This window comes from Aotus nancymaae, unplaced genomic scaffold (assembly GCF_030222135.1).
Source record: "Aotus nancymaae isolate 86718 unplaced genomic scaffold, 86718_ANA_hifiasm-v0.15.2.pri h1tg000025l, whole genome shotgun sequence".
NCBI lineage: Eukaryota > Metazoa > Chordata > Mammalia > Primates > Aotidae > Aotus > Aotus nancymaae.
The window spans coordinates 37,067,225-37,081,006 of NW_026988438.1; the positions used below are offsets into that span (position 1 = coordinate 37,067,225).

The 13,782-nt window shown below is 36.9% G+C and overlaps 1 protein-coding gene across 3 annotated transcripts in view; it reads right to left on the reverse strand.

Annotated features, from left to right (window-relative positions):
* Positions 1-292: 292 nt before the first annotated feature.
* Positions 293-13,782, reverse strand: part of KLHL7 (kelch like family member 7) — a 78,220-nt gene continuing 64,730 nt past the window's right edge. For 2 of the 3 annotated variants that reach the window (XM_012447793.2, XM_012447794.2), the window contains exons 8-11: positions 10,032-10,272; positions 8,540-8,741; positions 2,867-2,964; positions 293-1,577 (exon numbers count right to left, since the gene is read on the reverse strand). In XM_012447793.2, the coding sequence (XP_012303216.1) occupies positions 1,294-1,577; positions 2,867-2,964; positions 8,540-8,741; positions 10,032-10,272 (825 nt within the window). In that variant the 3' untranslated portion in view covers positions 293-1,293. The remainder of the gene's footprint in view (positions 1,578-2,866; positions 2,965-8,539; positions 8,742-10,031; positions 10,273-13,782) is intronic. The other variant, XM_012447795.2, reaches the window with a different exon arrangement.

Below are 13,782 nucleotides of genomic sequence, written 5' to 3' on the forward strand. Positions count from 1 at the left end.
ACAAATAGAAATATACCTGTCATTATGTTTTTCCTAATTTGTTTTTGATTTAAACATTTTTAGGGTTTAAGACTATTATAACCTCTATATAAAGAAAACTGAAAATTAAGAGACGCTGCTTCACAAATTCTAAAAACAACCATTACCTAACATACTTGAAGAACGAATAAAATTATTTTAAGTTAAAAAATACTTAATATTATCAGATAAAAAGATTTATGGTGACAGCTTTACATGGCTCATTCCATACACAGTGAAAAAGGCAAAGTATTACTATGAAAGAAATAAGTAGTTGGGTTTGCAAAAGATTTATTGATCACATAAAAGCAATGACTAGGAGATAACATATTTAACTCATGATTACAAAACTTTTAGAGACAACTAGGTTAAGTATCTCACGTTCTGGCTAAGGGAAAAGAATTCATGATCTCTTCTAAAGAAGTTAAAAGTCAATACTGATATTGTGGTTCAACTACCAGTGCTTCTCTAATGATCTAGAAATTTGCTATAAATAGCTTTACCTTTTGCTAGTTAATCACTTATGATTGGATTTTATTTAACAGTGAGGACTAATGAGGCAGAATCCTTTTTTTAACCACTGGATAAAGCAGTGACATAAATTAATGATGGGTGCTAAGCTTTACATTTTATGTTAAAAAGATGGAATGTATTAAAGTGGATTGAATACATTTCATGAGAAGTTGAACACATTCCAAATCTGTTTAGGAAGTTTTGTGAGTGTGTATATGCCTTGATTCACTGTGGCTTACTTTTAAAATGGAATACATTTGGCACTAAATAAAATAAAGACAAGCTATATGAGACGAAGCTGTTCCATCTGAGTTGCCCATCTTGACTTACATACAATTCATACTATTTCTTAGTTCTTGACTGAGTACAAACAGATCTAACCACATAGCACTTCTGTGATGCATGAAAATAGAATCTAGAGCTAAGATGCTGCTGCTTCACTGATGAGCCAATCTCTCATTCTGCCAAAATCATAGTTACAAATGTGAAATTCATTCAAGAAATTCATATTTTCAACAAATGCTTATAATTTTTCAACTTTTCTTGCTAAATATGTTCTTGGTTTTGTGGCCAGCTAAAATATGATCTTTGAATTAAGTAAGGAAATCCATGTAAAAGAAACATCTATTTTATAGGGACCTCATTTCACTTGGAACTTTCTTTACCAAAACACCAAACCAAAACTTTGTCACCAAACCCTTGGAACAAAGCACTGCTGGCTGTATTTCTGAGTCTCTGATGAGTCTGAAGTTCACTCATTTTTCATGTTTCAAGAGTTTCTTCATTTGCTCCGCAAGTATCAACAACACAAATTAAACAACTTGTGACTGGAAAAGCACGAACTTTGGAGTTGGCAACCCATTTGTCTGTTTCAGTATTATATTCGAGAATGTGTCCTAATCGACCAACACCTTGAAAACCAGCCAACACATAAACTATAGAGCCAACTGCTGCACACTTCACTGTTACACCCTTCCATGGCATTGGTGAGACCATCTTCCATTCGTTCAACTTAATATCGTAATATTCCACATTGTCCAGACCACCTTCAAAAGAATAAAATAAAATGAACAACATGAAAAATGATATGAACAATTCTAAGATTTCTTAAAGTAGTAACTTTTTGTATTTTTCCAATATTTTATCATGAAAATTTTTAAACACACAGAAAAATTGTAATTTTACAATGAATGTCCACATAGCCACCACCTAAATTCTTACTCTTATTTTAACACGATAGAAATTTAATATTTTAAAATATTGATTCTTTTCTATAAAATTAAAAATGTTCTATCTATCCTGGAAAAATGCAAAATAAACTGATCAGTGATTTCCCTTCTGATTAACTTTGATTATAATTATTCAAATGTCCTTCTTTTTCCTCCTATCTTTTAGCAGCTTATGGAAAATAGCAATGGACAGGGACAGAAGAAGGAAAAGAAATTATTTGCTACGTTTAAGTAATGCTTAAATGTACTGACTAAAATAAAGCTTGTTTCTAGATTCAGTTCAGACTCCCTTTCACTTAAGACAATTATTTAAGATTCTTTAGTACATCATTATTTATGAAAACAAAATGCCAAATTTAGTCATTTAAAAATTATAATATTGATAATTTCATGCAATGTTTAAAAATATTTAGAAAACTTTACTGTTTAAGACCTGGATACAAGCCTTACAACTTGTATTTAAAAAGCTTTTTGGGCCGGGCGCGGTGGCTCATGACTGTAATCACAGCACTTTGGGAGGCCAAGGTGGGTGGATCACGAGGTCAAGAGATCGAGACCATGCTGGTCAACATGGTGAAACCCCATCTCTACTAAAAATACAAAAAATTAGCTGGGCACGGTGGTGCGTGCCTGTAGTCCCAGCTACTCAGGAGGCTGAGGCAGGAGAATTGCCTGAACCTGGGAGGCGGAGGTTGCGGTGAGGCAAGATTGCGCCATTGCACTCCAGCCTGGGTAACAAGAGCGAAACTCCGTCTCAAAAAAAAAAAAAAAAAGTTTTTTAAAGGTTTTAAAAAGTTGAATATTTCCATTGCTCAATAGTTCTTAAGCTGATTCTACATCATTCCCCAGGAAGTATGTTGGAAATGTATAGGAGCCATCTAAAATTGTCATAATGACTGGTGACCACTGCAACATTTCATAAACAAGAATGTTTAACGTTCTGCGATGGTTTACCAAAGATGTTAGTTACCAGAAAACTATAAAAATAGATATAATAATATACATGGTAAATGTTTGTATCTAGATTTTTTAAAAATGCTTCAATAATTTAAGGAAGTATCAGCAAACTGATCAGGGAAGTGAAACAGTGAATTAACATCACATACCTAAACCATTCTGACCACCCACAGCAAATATCTTGTCTTTTACAAATACCAGCCCATGATTCTTCCTGGCTTCAATCATTGGACACAGCTCAGTCCAGCTGAAAAAATTACAGTTTTTAGTGTGCTGGTTTATAGGAAGTAAAATAACTCATACTAATAAGAAAGGTCTATTATTCTAATTAAGTGCTCGTTTACTACTCACATATGTGTATATATACACATAAAATGTCCGGCAGGGTAGAAAACAAAAGTTTAACAATGATTACAAGTAATTTATCAATGTATGGGTAAACAGGGATTTTACTCCTTTCAATTCTGATAGGATATAAGAAAATGAGGATATCTGACTATTAAAAAACATATTTTTAAAGGAAATCCTTTTCCTGAGGTTCATAAAAACTTGTAATATGGGAACAAAAAACAAGAGGAAGATACTAGAAGATAAAGAAGTAATTCTTTTTTCTTTCTTCACAACTCTGCTGGCAGGAAAAACCAACTAGTTTTATCACATATAGCTTTAATTATTAATGTATGTATAAGTAAAACACAAACTTATAATGGACCTCAGGGAATCAGGAAATTAATTGTTTCTATTCACATGTCCATCTTTAAATCTACACTAAGAACGTTACACTGCTCTGGTAACAAAAAAGTACTATCATTCTGTCAAGTTTAATAACTCACATTGCTGTGTTCACAGCCACTATTACAAATAATGAAACGAGAATATAAATGTGGACACAAGTGTTAAAGGATATTAATTCACAGATAGCAGCATTATACATATATACACAGACAATAGAGTTTAGTTATTTTTTTTCTGAGATTCAATACCTTCTTCTGCATATACTCCCAAGTCTGACATTTGTGATTGTGAAACTGGTACTGGCACACAGTCTTGTGCTTTTAGCAGTTAATTTAAACCAAAAGACTCCAAACAACAGTAACAACAACAACAAAAGGGAAACTTGGCATAAGAGTAACTCTCTGTAATTATTATTTATATTTCTTCTTTAAAACAACTTGGCGAATTTAACTTTATAAAAGCTAATTAGGGCACAATGATTAACTGAAATATTAACAATTCTTTTGTTTTATATTTACGTATTGTTTTAAAAATGGTTTGACAGTCACTGCTCTCATTTTCAAAGCACTCTGTTAAGTTGTAGTAGAAGCATGGCTGCTGTTTTTAGGAAAAACACACATGCTCATCCAGGTGAAATGACCGGCATACAGCTTGGAAGTGGGAGAGCAGTAAAAACTAGGTCTTCACTGCCCTGCACATACTGAGATTTATAGACCGAGCTATCATCATGCGTTAAATATAGTATTTGACTTGGAAAAATTCCATTTACATACCACTTTCTTCTCCAAATACTATGTTAATGACATAAAAAGAGAGCACGTTTTTATGTATATCTAAATCTCCTGAAGGTTTAGAAAACAAGTTTCACAAATCCCCCTTCCTCCAATAATTCACATGCAGAGTACATAGTAGGTCCCTGCTATCTACAATCTGAAGTTTAATGTTTAGAAGTGTTTCTTAAAATTCTGACTGCCCAAACTGTGTCACATTGTTTCCATAGGCATAATTTCTTTCTTTCTTCAGATTGTTACTTTTTTATTATGAGCTTCTGCTCCTCTCCATCTTTTTAAAAATTGATTTTTAAAATGTGATACATAATACTTGTACATATTTTTATGGTGCCTCTGATATTTTGACACATGTATAACAATGTGTAATGATCAAATCAGAGTCACTGGGAAATCCATCACCTCAAACATTTATCTTTCCTTGTTTTTTTTTTGGGGGCTAGGGAGGGAACTCAAGCTTCCCATGTGGCTACTGGGGAATATATTTTCTTTGTGTTGGGAACATTCCAATTCTTCTCTAGCTATTTTGAAATATACAATAAATTATTATGAACTGTAGTCTCCCTACTCTGCTACTGAATATTAGAACTTATGCTATCTAGCTGTATTTCTGTACTTGTTAACCAACCTCTGGTAATCATCATTCTACTGTTTACCTCCATGAGATCAACGTTTTTAGCTCCCAAATGAGTGAGAACATGTGTTATTTGTGTTTCTGTGGTCCATACGCTTAATTTTTCAGTTTCCAATTAAACACATTCTAATTATAAAACACTTAACATGTCCACGCACAGTGGCTCACACCTGTAATCCCAGCATTTTGGGAGGCCACGGCAGGCAGATCACCTGAGGTTGGGAGTTCGAGACCAGCCTGACCAACATGGAGAAACCCCGTCTCTACTAAAAATACAAAATTAGCCGGTTGTGGTGATGCATGCCTGTAATCCCAGCTACTCGGGAGGATGAGGCAGGAGAATCACTTGAACCCGGAAGGCAGAGGTTGTGGTAAGCCGAGATCATGCCATTGCAAACAAAACAAAACAAACAAACAAAAAACATGTAAAATGTCAAAATTGGGGAGAAATTCTTATAAAAAATAACTTGGTTGGCTAGATAACTTTTTTTTTTTGAGACAGAGTTCTGTTCACTTTTTTTGCCTAGGCTGGAGTGCAATGGCGTGATCTTGGCTCACTGCAACCTCTACCTCCCAAGTTCAAACGTTTCTTCTGCCTCAGACTCCCAAGTAGCTGAGATTACAGGCATGTGCCACCAGGTCCAGCTGATTTTGTATTTTTAGTATAGATGAGGTTTCACCATGTTGGTCAGGCTGGTCTTGAACTCCCGACCTCAGATGATCCACCAGCCTCAGCCTCCCAAAGTGCTGGGATTACAGGTGTGAGCCACCACACCTGGACTTGATAACATTTTAAAAAGGAAATAATATAACTTTTTTTTGAGAGTCGGATAATTATATTCACACTGCCTTTTCATTTGTGAAAATTTAAAGGAATTGAAGGGAGCCCAGAGAATTCAAATTTAACATTTAAGTTCAATATGTACAAAATGAAAGAAATGCTAGGTCTTATAAGTTTCTTTTTTCTTTCTTTCTTTTTTTTTTTTTTGAGACACAGTCTTGCTTTGTTGCCCAGGTTGTAGTGCAGTGGCACAAGCTTGGCTCACGGTATCCTCAACCTCCCAGGTTCAAGTGATTCCCATGTCTCAGCCTCCTGAGTAGCTGGGACCACAGGTGCACACCATCACGCCCAGGTAATTTTTTTGTATTTTAGTAGAGACGGGATTTCACCATGTTGGCTAGGATGGTCTCAATCTCCTGACCTTGTGATCTGCCAGCCTCAGCCTCCCAAAGTGCTGAGACTGCAGGTGTGAGCCACCGCACCTGGCCGGTCTTGTAAGTTTTTAAATATTCCTGAAATTGAATATTCACCTAGTTTTAAAAAATACAGAAGCGGCCGGGTGCGGTGGCTCACGCCTGTAATCCCAGCACTTTGGGAGGCCGAGGCAGGTGGATCACGAGGTCAAGAGATCGAGACCATCCTGGTCAACATGGTGAAACCCCGTCTCTACTAAAAATACAAAAAATTAGCTGGGCATGGTGGCGCCTGCCTGTAATCCCAGCTACTCAGGAGGCTGAGGCGGGAGAATTGCCTAAACCCAGGAGGCGGAGGTTGCGGTGGGCTGAGATCGCGCCATTGCACTCCAGACTGGGTAACAAGAGCGAAACTCCGACTCAAAAAAAAAAAAAAAAAAAAATACAGAAGCTGCAGAATTCCTTTATGTTGTTACTTTAAACAAAAGTAAGTAAAAATACATTATTAATTTACATTGATAGTGCCTAAATAAAGATGTAAAAATTTAGAAACTTGGAGTTTATATGGTTATGGCTTCTACTTTTTAAGAGATTTTTTAGAAATAAAAAATAATTAGACAGCAGAATGAATCAGTTTTCCAACTAGTATGCTGTAACACTTTTTGAGCATAAGGTTTATGGGAAGTAAGGTAGAGGTTCACATAAAAAGGAGCAAAGTTGGTAAACATCTTTAGCAAAAGATAAATTTCAAGACAACTTGCTCTTCTATTATTTGCACCGGAAATAAGTTATTGATTATGTTTTCTAAAATCTTTAAAAAATAGGTGGGAATCATAGATAGATAAAGGCACATTAGTCATATTTTATAATTAAGCTCTTATTTCTTATTTTATTTTTGAGACAGACTCTCACTCTGTCACCCAGGCTGGAGTGCAGTGGCATGGTCTTGGCTCACTGCAACCTCCGCCTTCCGGGTTCAAGCAATTTTCCTGCTTCAGCCTCCCCAGTAGCGGATTACAGGCATGCACTACAACACTCGGCTAGTTTTTATATCTTTAGTATAGATGGGATTTTGCCATGTTGGCCAGGCTGATCTCGAACTCCTGTCCTCAAGTGATCTGCCCGCCTCAGCCTCCCAAAGTGCTGGGATTACAAGCATGAGCCATCATGCCTGGCCTCTTATTTCTTAATTTTTAAAAAAGCAGTAGCTGGAGTTAAAGACTTCCATGTTTTGTAGTTTGGCAGTATTTCTTTCTTTTTTTTTTTTTTTTGAGACGGAGTTTCGCTCTTGTTACCCAGGCTGGAGTGCAATGGCGCGATCTCGGCTCACCGCAACCTCCGCCTCCTGGGTTCAGGCAATTCTCCTGCCTCAGCCTCCTGAGTAGCTGGGATTACAGGCAGGCGCCACCATGCCCAGCTAATTTTTTGTATTTTTAGTAGAGACGGGGTTTCACCATGTTGACCAGGATGGTCTCGATCTCTTGACCTCGTGATCCACCTGCCTCGGCCTCCCAAAGTGCTGGGATTACAGGTGTGAGCCACCGCGCCCGGCCCGGCAGTATTTCCTAAACATAAAACTTAAAGCACAAGAGTTTTGATGCAACTCTGGCATAACATTTTGGTTGAACATATTTACCCAATAACTTGTTCTAGGTAAGGGAAGAACAATGGGCAATCCAGCCATATGACCAAGTGACGTTTCTTATCAAAGCACTTTGGATGTTTCCACAAAAGGTATAACTAGGGTATCATTTGTTTTATGTCCTCATCAGCTTTAATCACTATACTCACAACCCCTGCCCTTGTCTCCTCTCCATTATTCAATAATTGGCACATTTCCTTTGGCTATATTGAATGTGTTCCATCATTAACAACAAGGTCAGAAAAACTGACTAACCAGTTATTTCTTTAGCATTTTGCCTCTTTGACACACTTTGCTTTTATAAAAGGAGTTGATTTAAGAAGAATTTTATTTAATAAGCATGAATCCAAACATACTTAGGAAGTTTACACCTAAAAAGAACTAGGGAGGCATGATTTATTAATGCCATGGGCCAATATCTAATATTTCTACTTCAGGACAAATGTTTTACTGATCATAAAATTTTCCCCCTCCTCCCCTACATTTCCTGGCTGCTCAAACAAAAACATTTTATGAGTTGATGAGTCATTCAGATGTGTCTCATTCATAGGCTTTTTTTTCTTTCTTTTTTTTTTACTTCTTTTATTTTCATTCGTAGGTATTTATTGCACAAGTAGAACCAGAAAGAAAAAGGTTTTCAAGCCATTTCTGGTATAAGGGAAGGGTCCAGGTCATAAACATGCAACTGTCCCTAGCACACTCAAAAGTTTATATACATTCTTTGCTCAAGGACAAAATTCTTCCATTGGGTTCCTCTGGCCTTTTGACATTTCCTACAGAGATTATAGAATATAATTAACTGTAAAATAAGTTTTAAATTGATACGTACGTTTCTGTGGCAGGATCATAAACTTCACAGGAATTAAGCACTCTCCCAGAAACATTGTTTCCTAAACTTCCACCACAAACATAGATCAGGCCATTGGCTTCCACCATCCCATGGCTGCAGCGCTGGGTCAGCATGCTGGGCTTTGTGTGCCAGCTTTCAGTTCTTGTATCATAGCACTCAAATAAATACAGAGCTGAGTTTCCTGTTAAAGAACAAAGCCCCATCATGCTTAACTTTAGTGTGTGTGGGGGTTTGGAGAGAACTGTCCACAGAGCTTATTAATTAAGCAAGGAAGAATTTAGGGTCATAGGGTCATTTTCATATTTAATCAACAACAACAAAGTGTAGGAATAGTTTAAGAAAATGCTAATAATCCTGTTTGTATAGACCCTGGAAAACATCCGTAAAAGGATCAGTTGGAAAGACTTATTTGTTGGTAATTAAACTTTAGAAAAAGAAATGTGATTTCAAAAGAAAAATTAAATAAGAAGCCTTATATATGTCTTCAAGCCCCGTAATGCATGATGAAAATTATCTAAACTTCAAATGTTTACATAAAGTGGAAAAGCCTATTTAAGTAAAAAACATACTTAGCAGAGGCTGAAGGAATGGAGTTATCTGCAGTACCACAGAACAGTTACCGTCTATCACCTTTAGGATTTATTGTATTTGAAATAAGCTACATCATAACAGTCTGTGAGGAATGCTTTTAAAGAGAGGAAATGGTCCCATTTAGGAAATAACAATTTTTTTTGTATTCTTTGATATATAGTGGGGGATAAAAACATAAGTACACAGACCAAAAGTAAAACAGTTTACATGGTCTTCCTAGTTATTAGCCCATTACTTAAGCTAAAGAAATTACTTGAAAATGAAAGCACACAAAAGCTATTATGTGTCTAGTCTGCACTAGAATAGTCATTTAGAAAAAGTATTCATTTAGAAAAAGATCACTACTGGACTCGAACACACTATTCAGTAAGAAAGGTTTTTATATCCACACCTACATCCCATTCTGCTCAATAAGCATAAATACCACTACCAGTCATTAGATTAAAAACTTAAAACAAATAAAAAGATCAATCTTTTTTCTAATAAACAGAAAGCGAAGATAATACAAATTTTAAAAGCCTGAATATAGTAATGAGTTCTTAAAGAGTCTATAAATTGAACTATGAAATCTTTAAAATAATTATGTATCAAAAATAACTAATTTAGAACTATAATTCAGATAGTGTCAACTAATGCTTCATTATGATAAAAAAATGGGCAATTAATCTAGGAAGCTAAAGTTCTGTAATTTAATGGTTTATAAAGGAATGAGATAGATAAACCTTTAGGGAGATGGGCTCTAAAATGTGACAAACATGTATTTAAATTACCAAGAAAGTATCTGGACAGATAATACCAGCTGTTTATTTAAATGTGAAAGCCAAGATAATTGGCTTTAATAAACATTTGCCCTGAACCAAAATACTTAAGAAGTCCTTACCTACTTCTGAACCTCCAGATGTATAAATTTTGCCTTCTGCTGCACAGGCGGCAAGGCTGTCTCGAGGTGTCGGAGGGCCCAGTTTGGAATACCAGCTATCCTTCACTACATTGTAACAGTCCATTCGCTTTATCGGGAAGAGCTGAGAGCCTCCCAAAATGTATACTACATTGTCCCAAAACACGCATGCTGCATCTCTTCGTTTTTCAAAGGGGCAGCGGATGTCTGTCCAGCTGTAATCCTGTAACAGAAAAGAACAGGAAGCTTTCAGTAAGGAAAAAATTGAAAAGTACAATACAAAGATATAGTGAAAAAATATATAAGAATACGTCTATTTTATTAGGCTACACATACAAATGTTTGGCTTGAGAGTATTACCAATTTAATCTTGTGTGATTTCTGCAGAATGTTGATTACATGGGGCAGAGGGCAGAAGGCAAGCACATGTGTGCTTTGCGTCCTTTCTAGCTCTAAAATAAACTTAAATATATTTGGATATACCACTACCACCCTGTCTTCTATTCCTTCTTTTATTGGAGATAATACAAGAAGATTCTAAAATAAGTTGTTTCATTATTTTTAAAAAGCCTCTTTTTCAAATGTAAAGGTCTCCATCCCTTCCCTGCCAGATTATACAGTGTGATATAAATAACCAATGGATAACATAAAGCTCAAATTGCCATTATCCTACTGATAACCTAAAGCCAGGAAGTATTTTGTGGACTTTATTAATTTTCTATATTCGGTCGAGCCAATGTGGTCAGCTGGACTCCTTTTTTTTTTTTTTTTTGAGACGGAGTTTCGCTCTTGTTACCCAGGCTGGAGTGCAATGGCGCGATCTCGGCTCACCGCAACCTCCGCCTCCTGGGTTCAGGCAATTCTCCTGCCTCAGCCTCTTGAGTAGCTGGGATTACAGGCACGCGCCACCATGCCCAGTTAATTTTTTGTATTTTTAGTAGAGACGGGGTTTCACCATGTTGACCAGGATGGTCTCGATCTCTTGACCTCGTGATCCACCCGCCTCGGCCACCCAAAGTGCTGGGATTACAGGCGTGAGCCACCGTGCCCGGCCCGTCAGCTGGACTCTTAACACTGTTAATGTTTATAAGGAAATACTTGAATAACCTGTTCTGCGTACTCTGGATACTCACTTTTCTCCCCAACAATGAGAAATAAATATCTATCACTTTGGGAGGCCAAGGCAGGCAGATCATGAAGTCAGGAGTTCGAGATCAGCCTGACCAACATGGGGAAACCCCTCTCTACTAAAAATACAAAAATTAGCCAGGCATTGTGGCGGGTGACTGTAATCCCAGCTACTCAGGAGGCTGAGGTGGGAGAATTGCTTGAACCCGGGAGGCGGAGGTTGCAGTGAGCCGAGATCGCACCACTGCACTCCAGCCTGGCGCCTGGTGACAGAGCGAGACTCTGTCTCAAAAAATAATAATAATAATAAAATAAAATAAAAAGAAATGTACACCTATCAGTACTTGATGGTAAGGGCTGTTCACAGCACCTGTTTCTTCATTATGTTTGATAGCATCCAAGAGACTCTCCCCGTTTTTTGAGAAAGGAAGCTACAGTGTTCTTGCTATTTTCTGAAAATAATCAGGATCAGATAGGAATTCATACCATTCCCAATCTCACCAAGCAAAGCACTATGTATGAATATTAATGTTGAGTTTCCTTTGAGAAAATCTGACTGGTAACCTATGATTGTATCCAGTGTTTCAGGCATTCATTGGATTAGATCAAAGTATCACAGAACATCAGGAATAGTCTCTTAGGAAAGGAAGAGCCCCTAATGTAGAACACTCTTGACGCCTGACAAAGATAAACATTCTGCTTTTTAAGTAACCCGGTAAATAGAGTCTTAATAGCTTAGGATTTTATTCTCAAGTTAGGATCAACAGGTGGACACAACAAACAATGGGATAAACATAACATGCTCCTGAGACTTCAATTCCACTCAGTGAACACTTGAGAAACTGGGGGAAAATATTTTTACTTGTTCTCTCGGAGAAACTGTATACTACAGAATGAAATAAAGAGATAAAATAATAATCATATTGTACAGAAAATAATCCCTCAAAGATAAACTAAATCATTCTCTTAAATGTTCTTCACATCTACTCATAATTCCTATTTGATCAGGTTTATGTAGCAAAGAAATGCGATTTCATTAACTGCATTAACTCAGTGAATCTCAAATCTTGTCACTCTTACCCCTAATTTATCTGACATTTATTACTGGAGAGCTATATGGGAAACTTTTTTTTTTTTTTTTTTTCTGATTACAGTACCTGGATAATGTATGTAGTTGAGGGAGGGGCAAAGAATAGATGGAAAGTCCTCTGCTCAGTGGGTACAACTGTGGGGCATTACCCTAGTGATGAAACTAGATCTAACCTGGGCTTGCAGGTGAAGGCAGTGCTATTTATTGCTCCCTGTACTACTAGGCTACAGGGAAATTGAGAGGAACACAGTTTTCGTGTTAGAAAGAAGATGGACAAATAACATTAGAGTCATAGATGGGAAGGCGTATGTGTGTGGGCAGGGTTAAGGAAATGTTACCCTAAAAATATGATTTAATTCAGTTAAGTTTGACTGAGTATCTATTCCATGAAAGTTCTTAGGCTTAGGTGCTGCGATGTGAACATGGGAAAATCTGAAAGCCTGGAAAAGATATAGGTAGAAGGATTTCTTAAATTTTGACGTAGCTCTCATTATACAAACGTACACATATAGACACATCCACGTATAAAGTCTTGTCTTCCTTGGTCCTAGTCAACCTTTCTTGCCTCTGCTGTCATATGCCATGCTATACTTTTTTCCAAGCTCAAGATTGCTTTCCTTTTTGTAGACTTTCCTGCTTTCTTTCTTCTGAATTCTTACCACTCGAAGTCCAGACTTGATGACTGAGCACTCCATTATATCTTGTCCTGTATGATTTTCCAGCTGTAATAGTTCTCATTGCTCCTGCAAGAGTAAAAGCTCTGGGCTGGGAGCAGTGGCTCACGCCTGTAATCCCAGCACTTTGGGAGGCCGAGGTGGGTGGATCACCTGAGGTCAGGAGTTGAAGACCAGCCTGGCCAACAATCCCTGTCTCTACTAAAAATACAAAAAAATTAGCTGGGTGTAGTGGCGGGTGCCTGTAATCTCAGCTACTCAGGAGGTTGAGGCAGAAGAATTGGGAGGCAGAGGTTGCAGTGAGCTGAGATTGTGCCACTGCCCTCCAGCCTCAGCAACAAGAGTGAAACTCTGTCTCAAAAAAAAAAAAAAAGAAAAGCTTCCTGGGGTGAGAAGTTGTAAATATTTTCTCTAAGTGCCTCAAGGCAAAAGATCAGTGTGATATTTTCCTTCAAAGTAAGGACTAATTTTACATAATATATTCTGAAAACATACAGATTCTCAAATAATAGAAATGCTGTAGTAAAAATCAAGGCAACCACAATCCAAAAGGAAATACTTTTCATTTTTAATATTTGAGAACTTTATTTTTGATCATTTTGAGAGAAAATCAAGGAAGGCAGAGTCTTAGTGAAAAAAGAAAGCAAAATTATCAAAACTTTAAGATTTCTTACAGAAACCACAGGGAATCAATCCAACCTAAGTTTAAGATGACCAAATTACAAGTACTTTCTCTTTAGCCATTATCTGGTTTTATCTCAGTTTCTAAGGGCTTTAAAAAAGATCATACACCTATGGTGACAATCTACATAAAAAGCAGGTTTATGCCAGATGCCAGAAC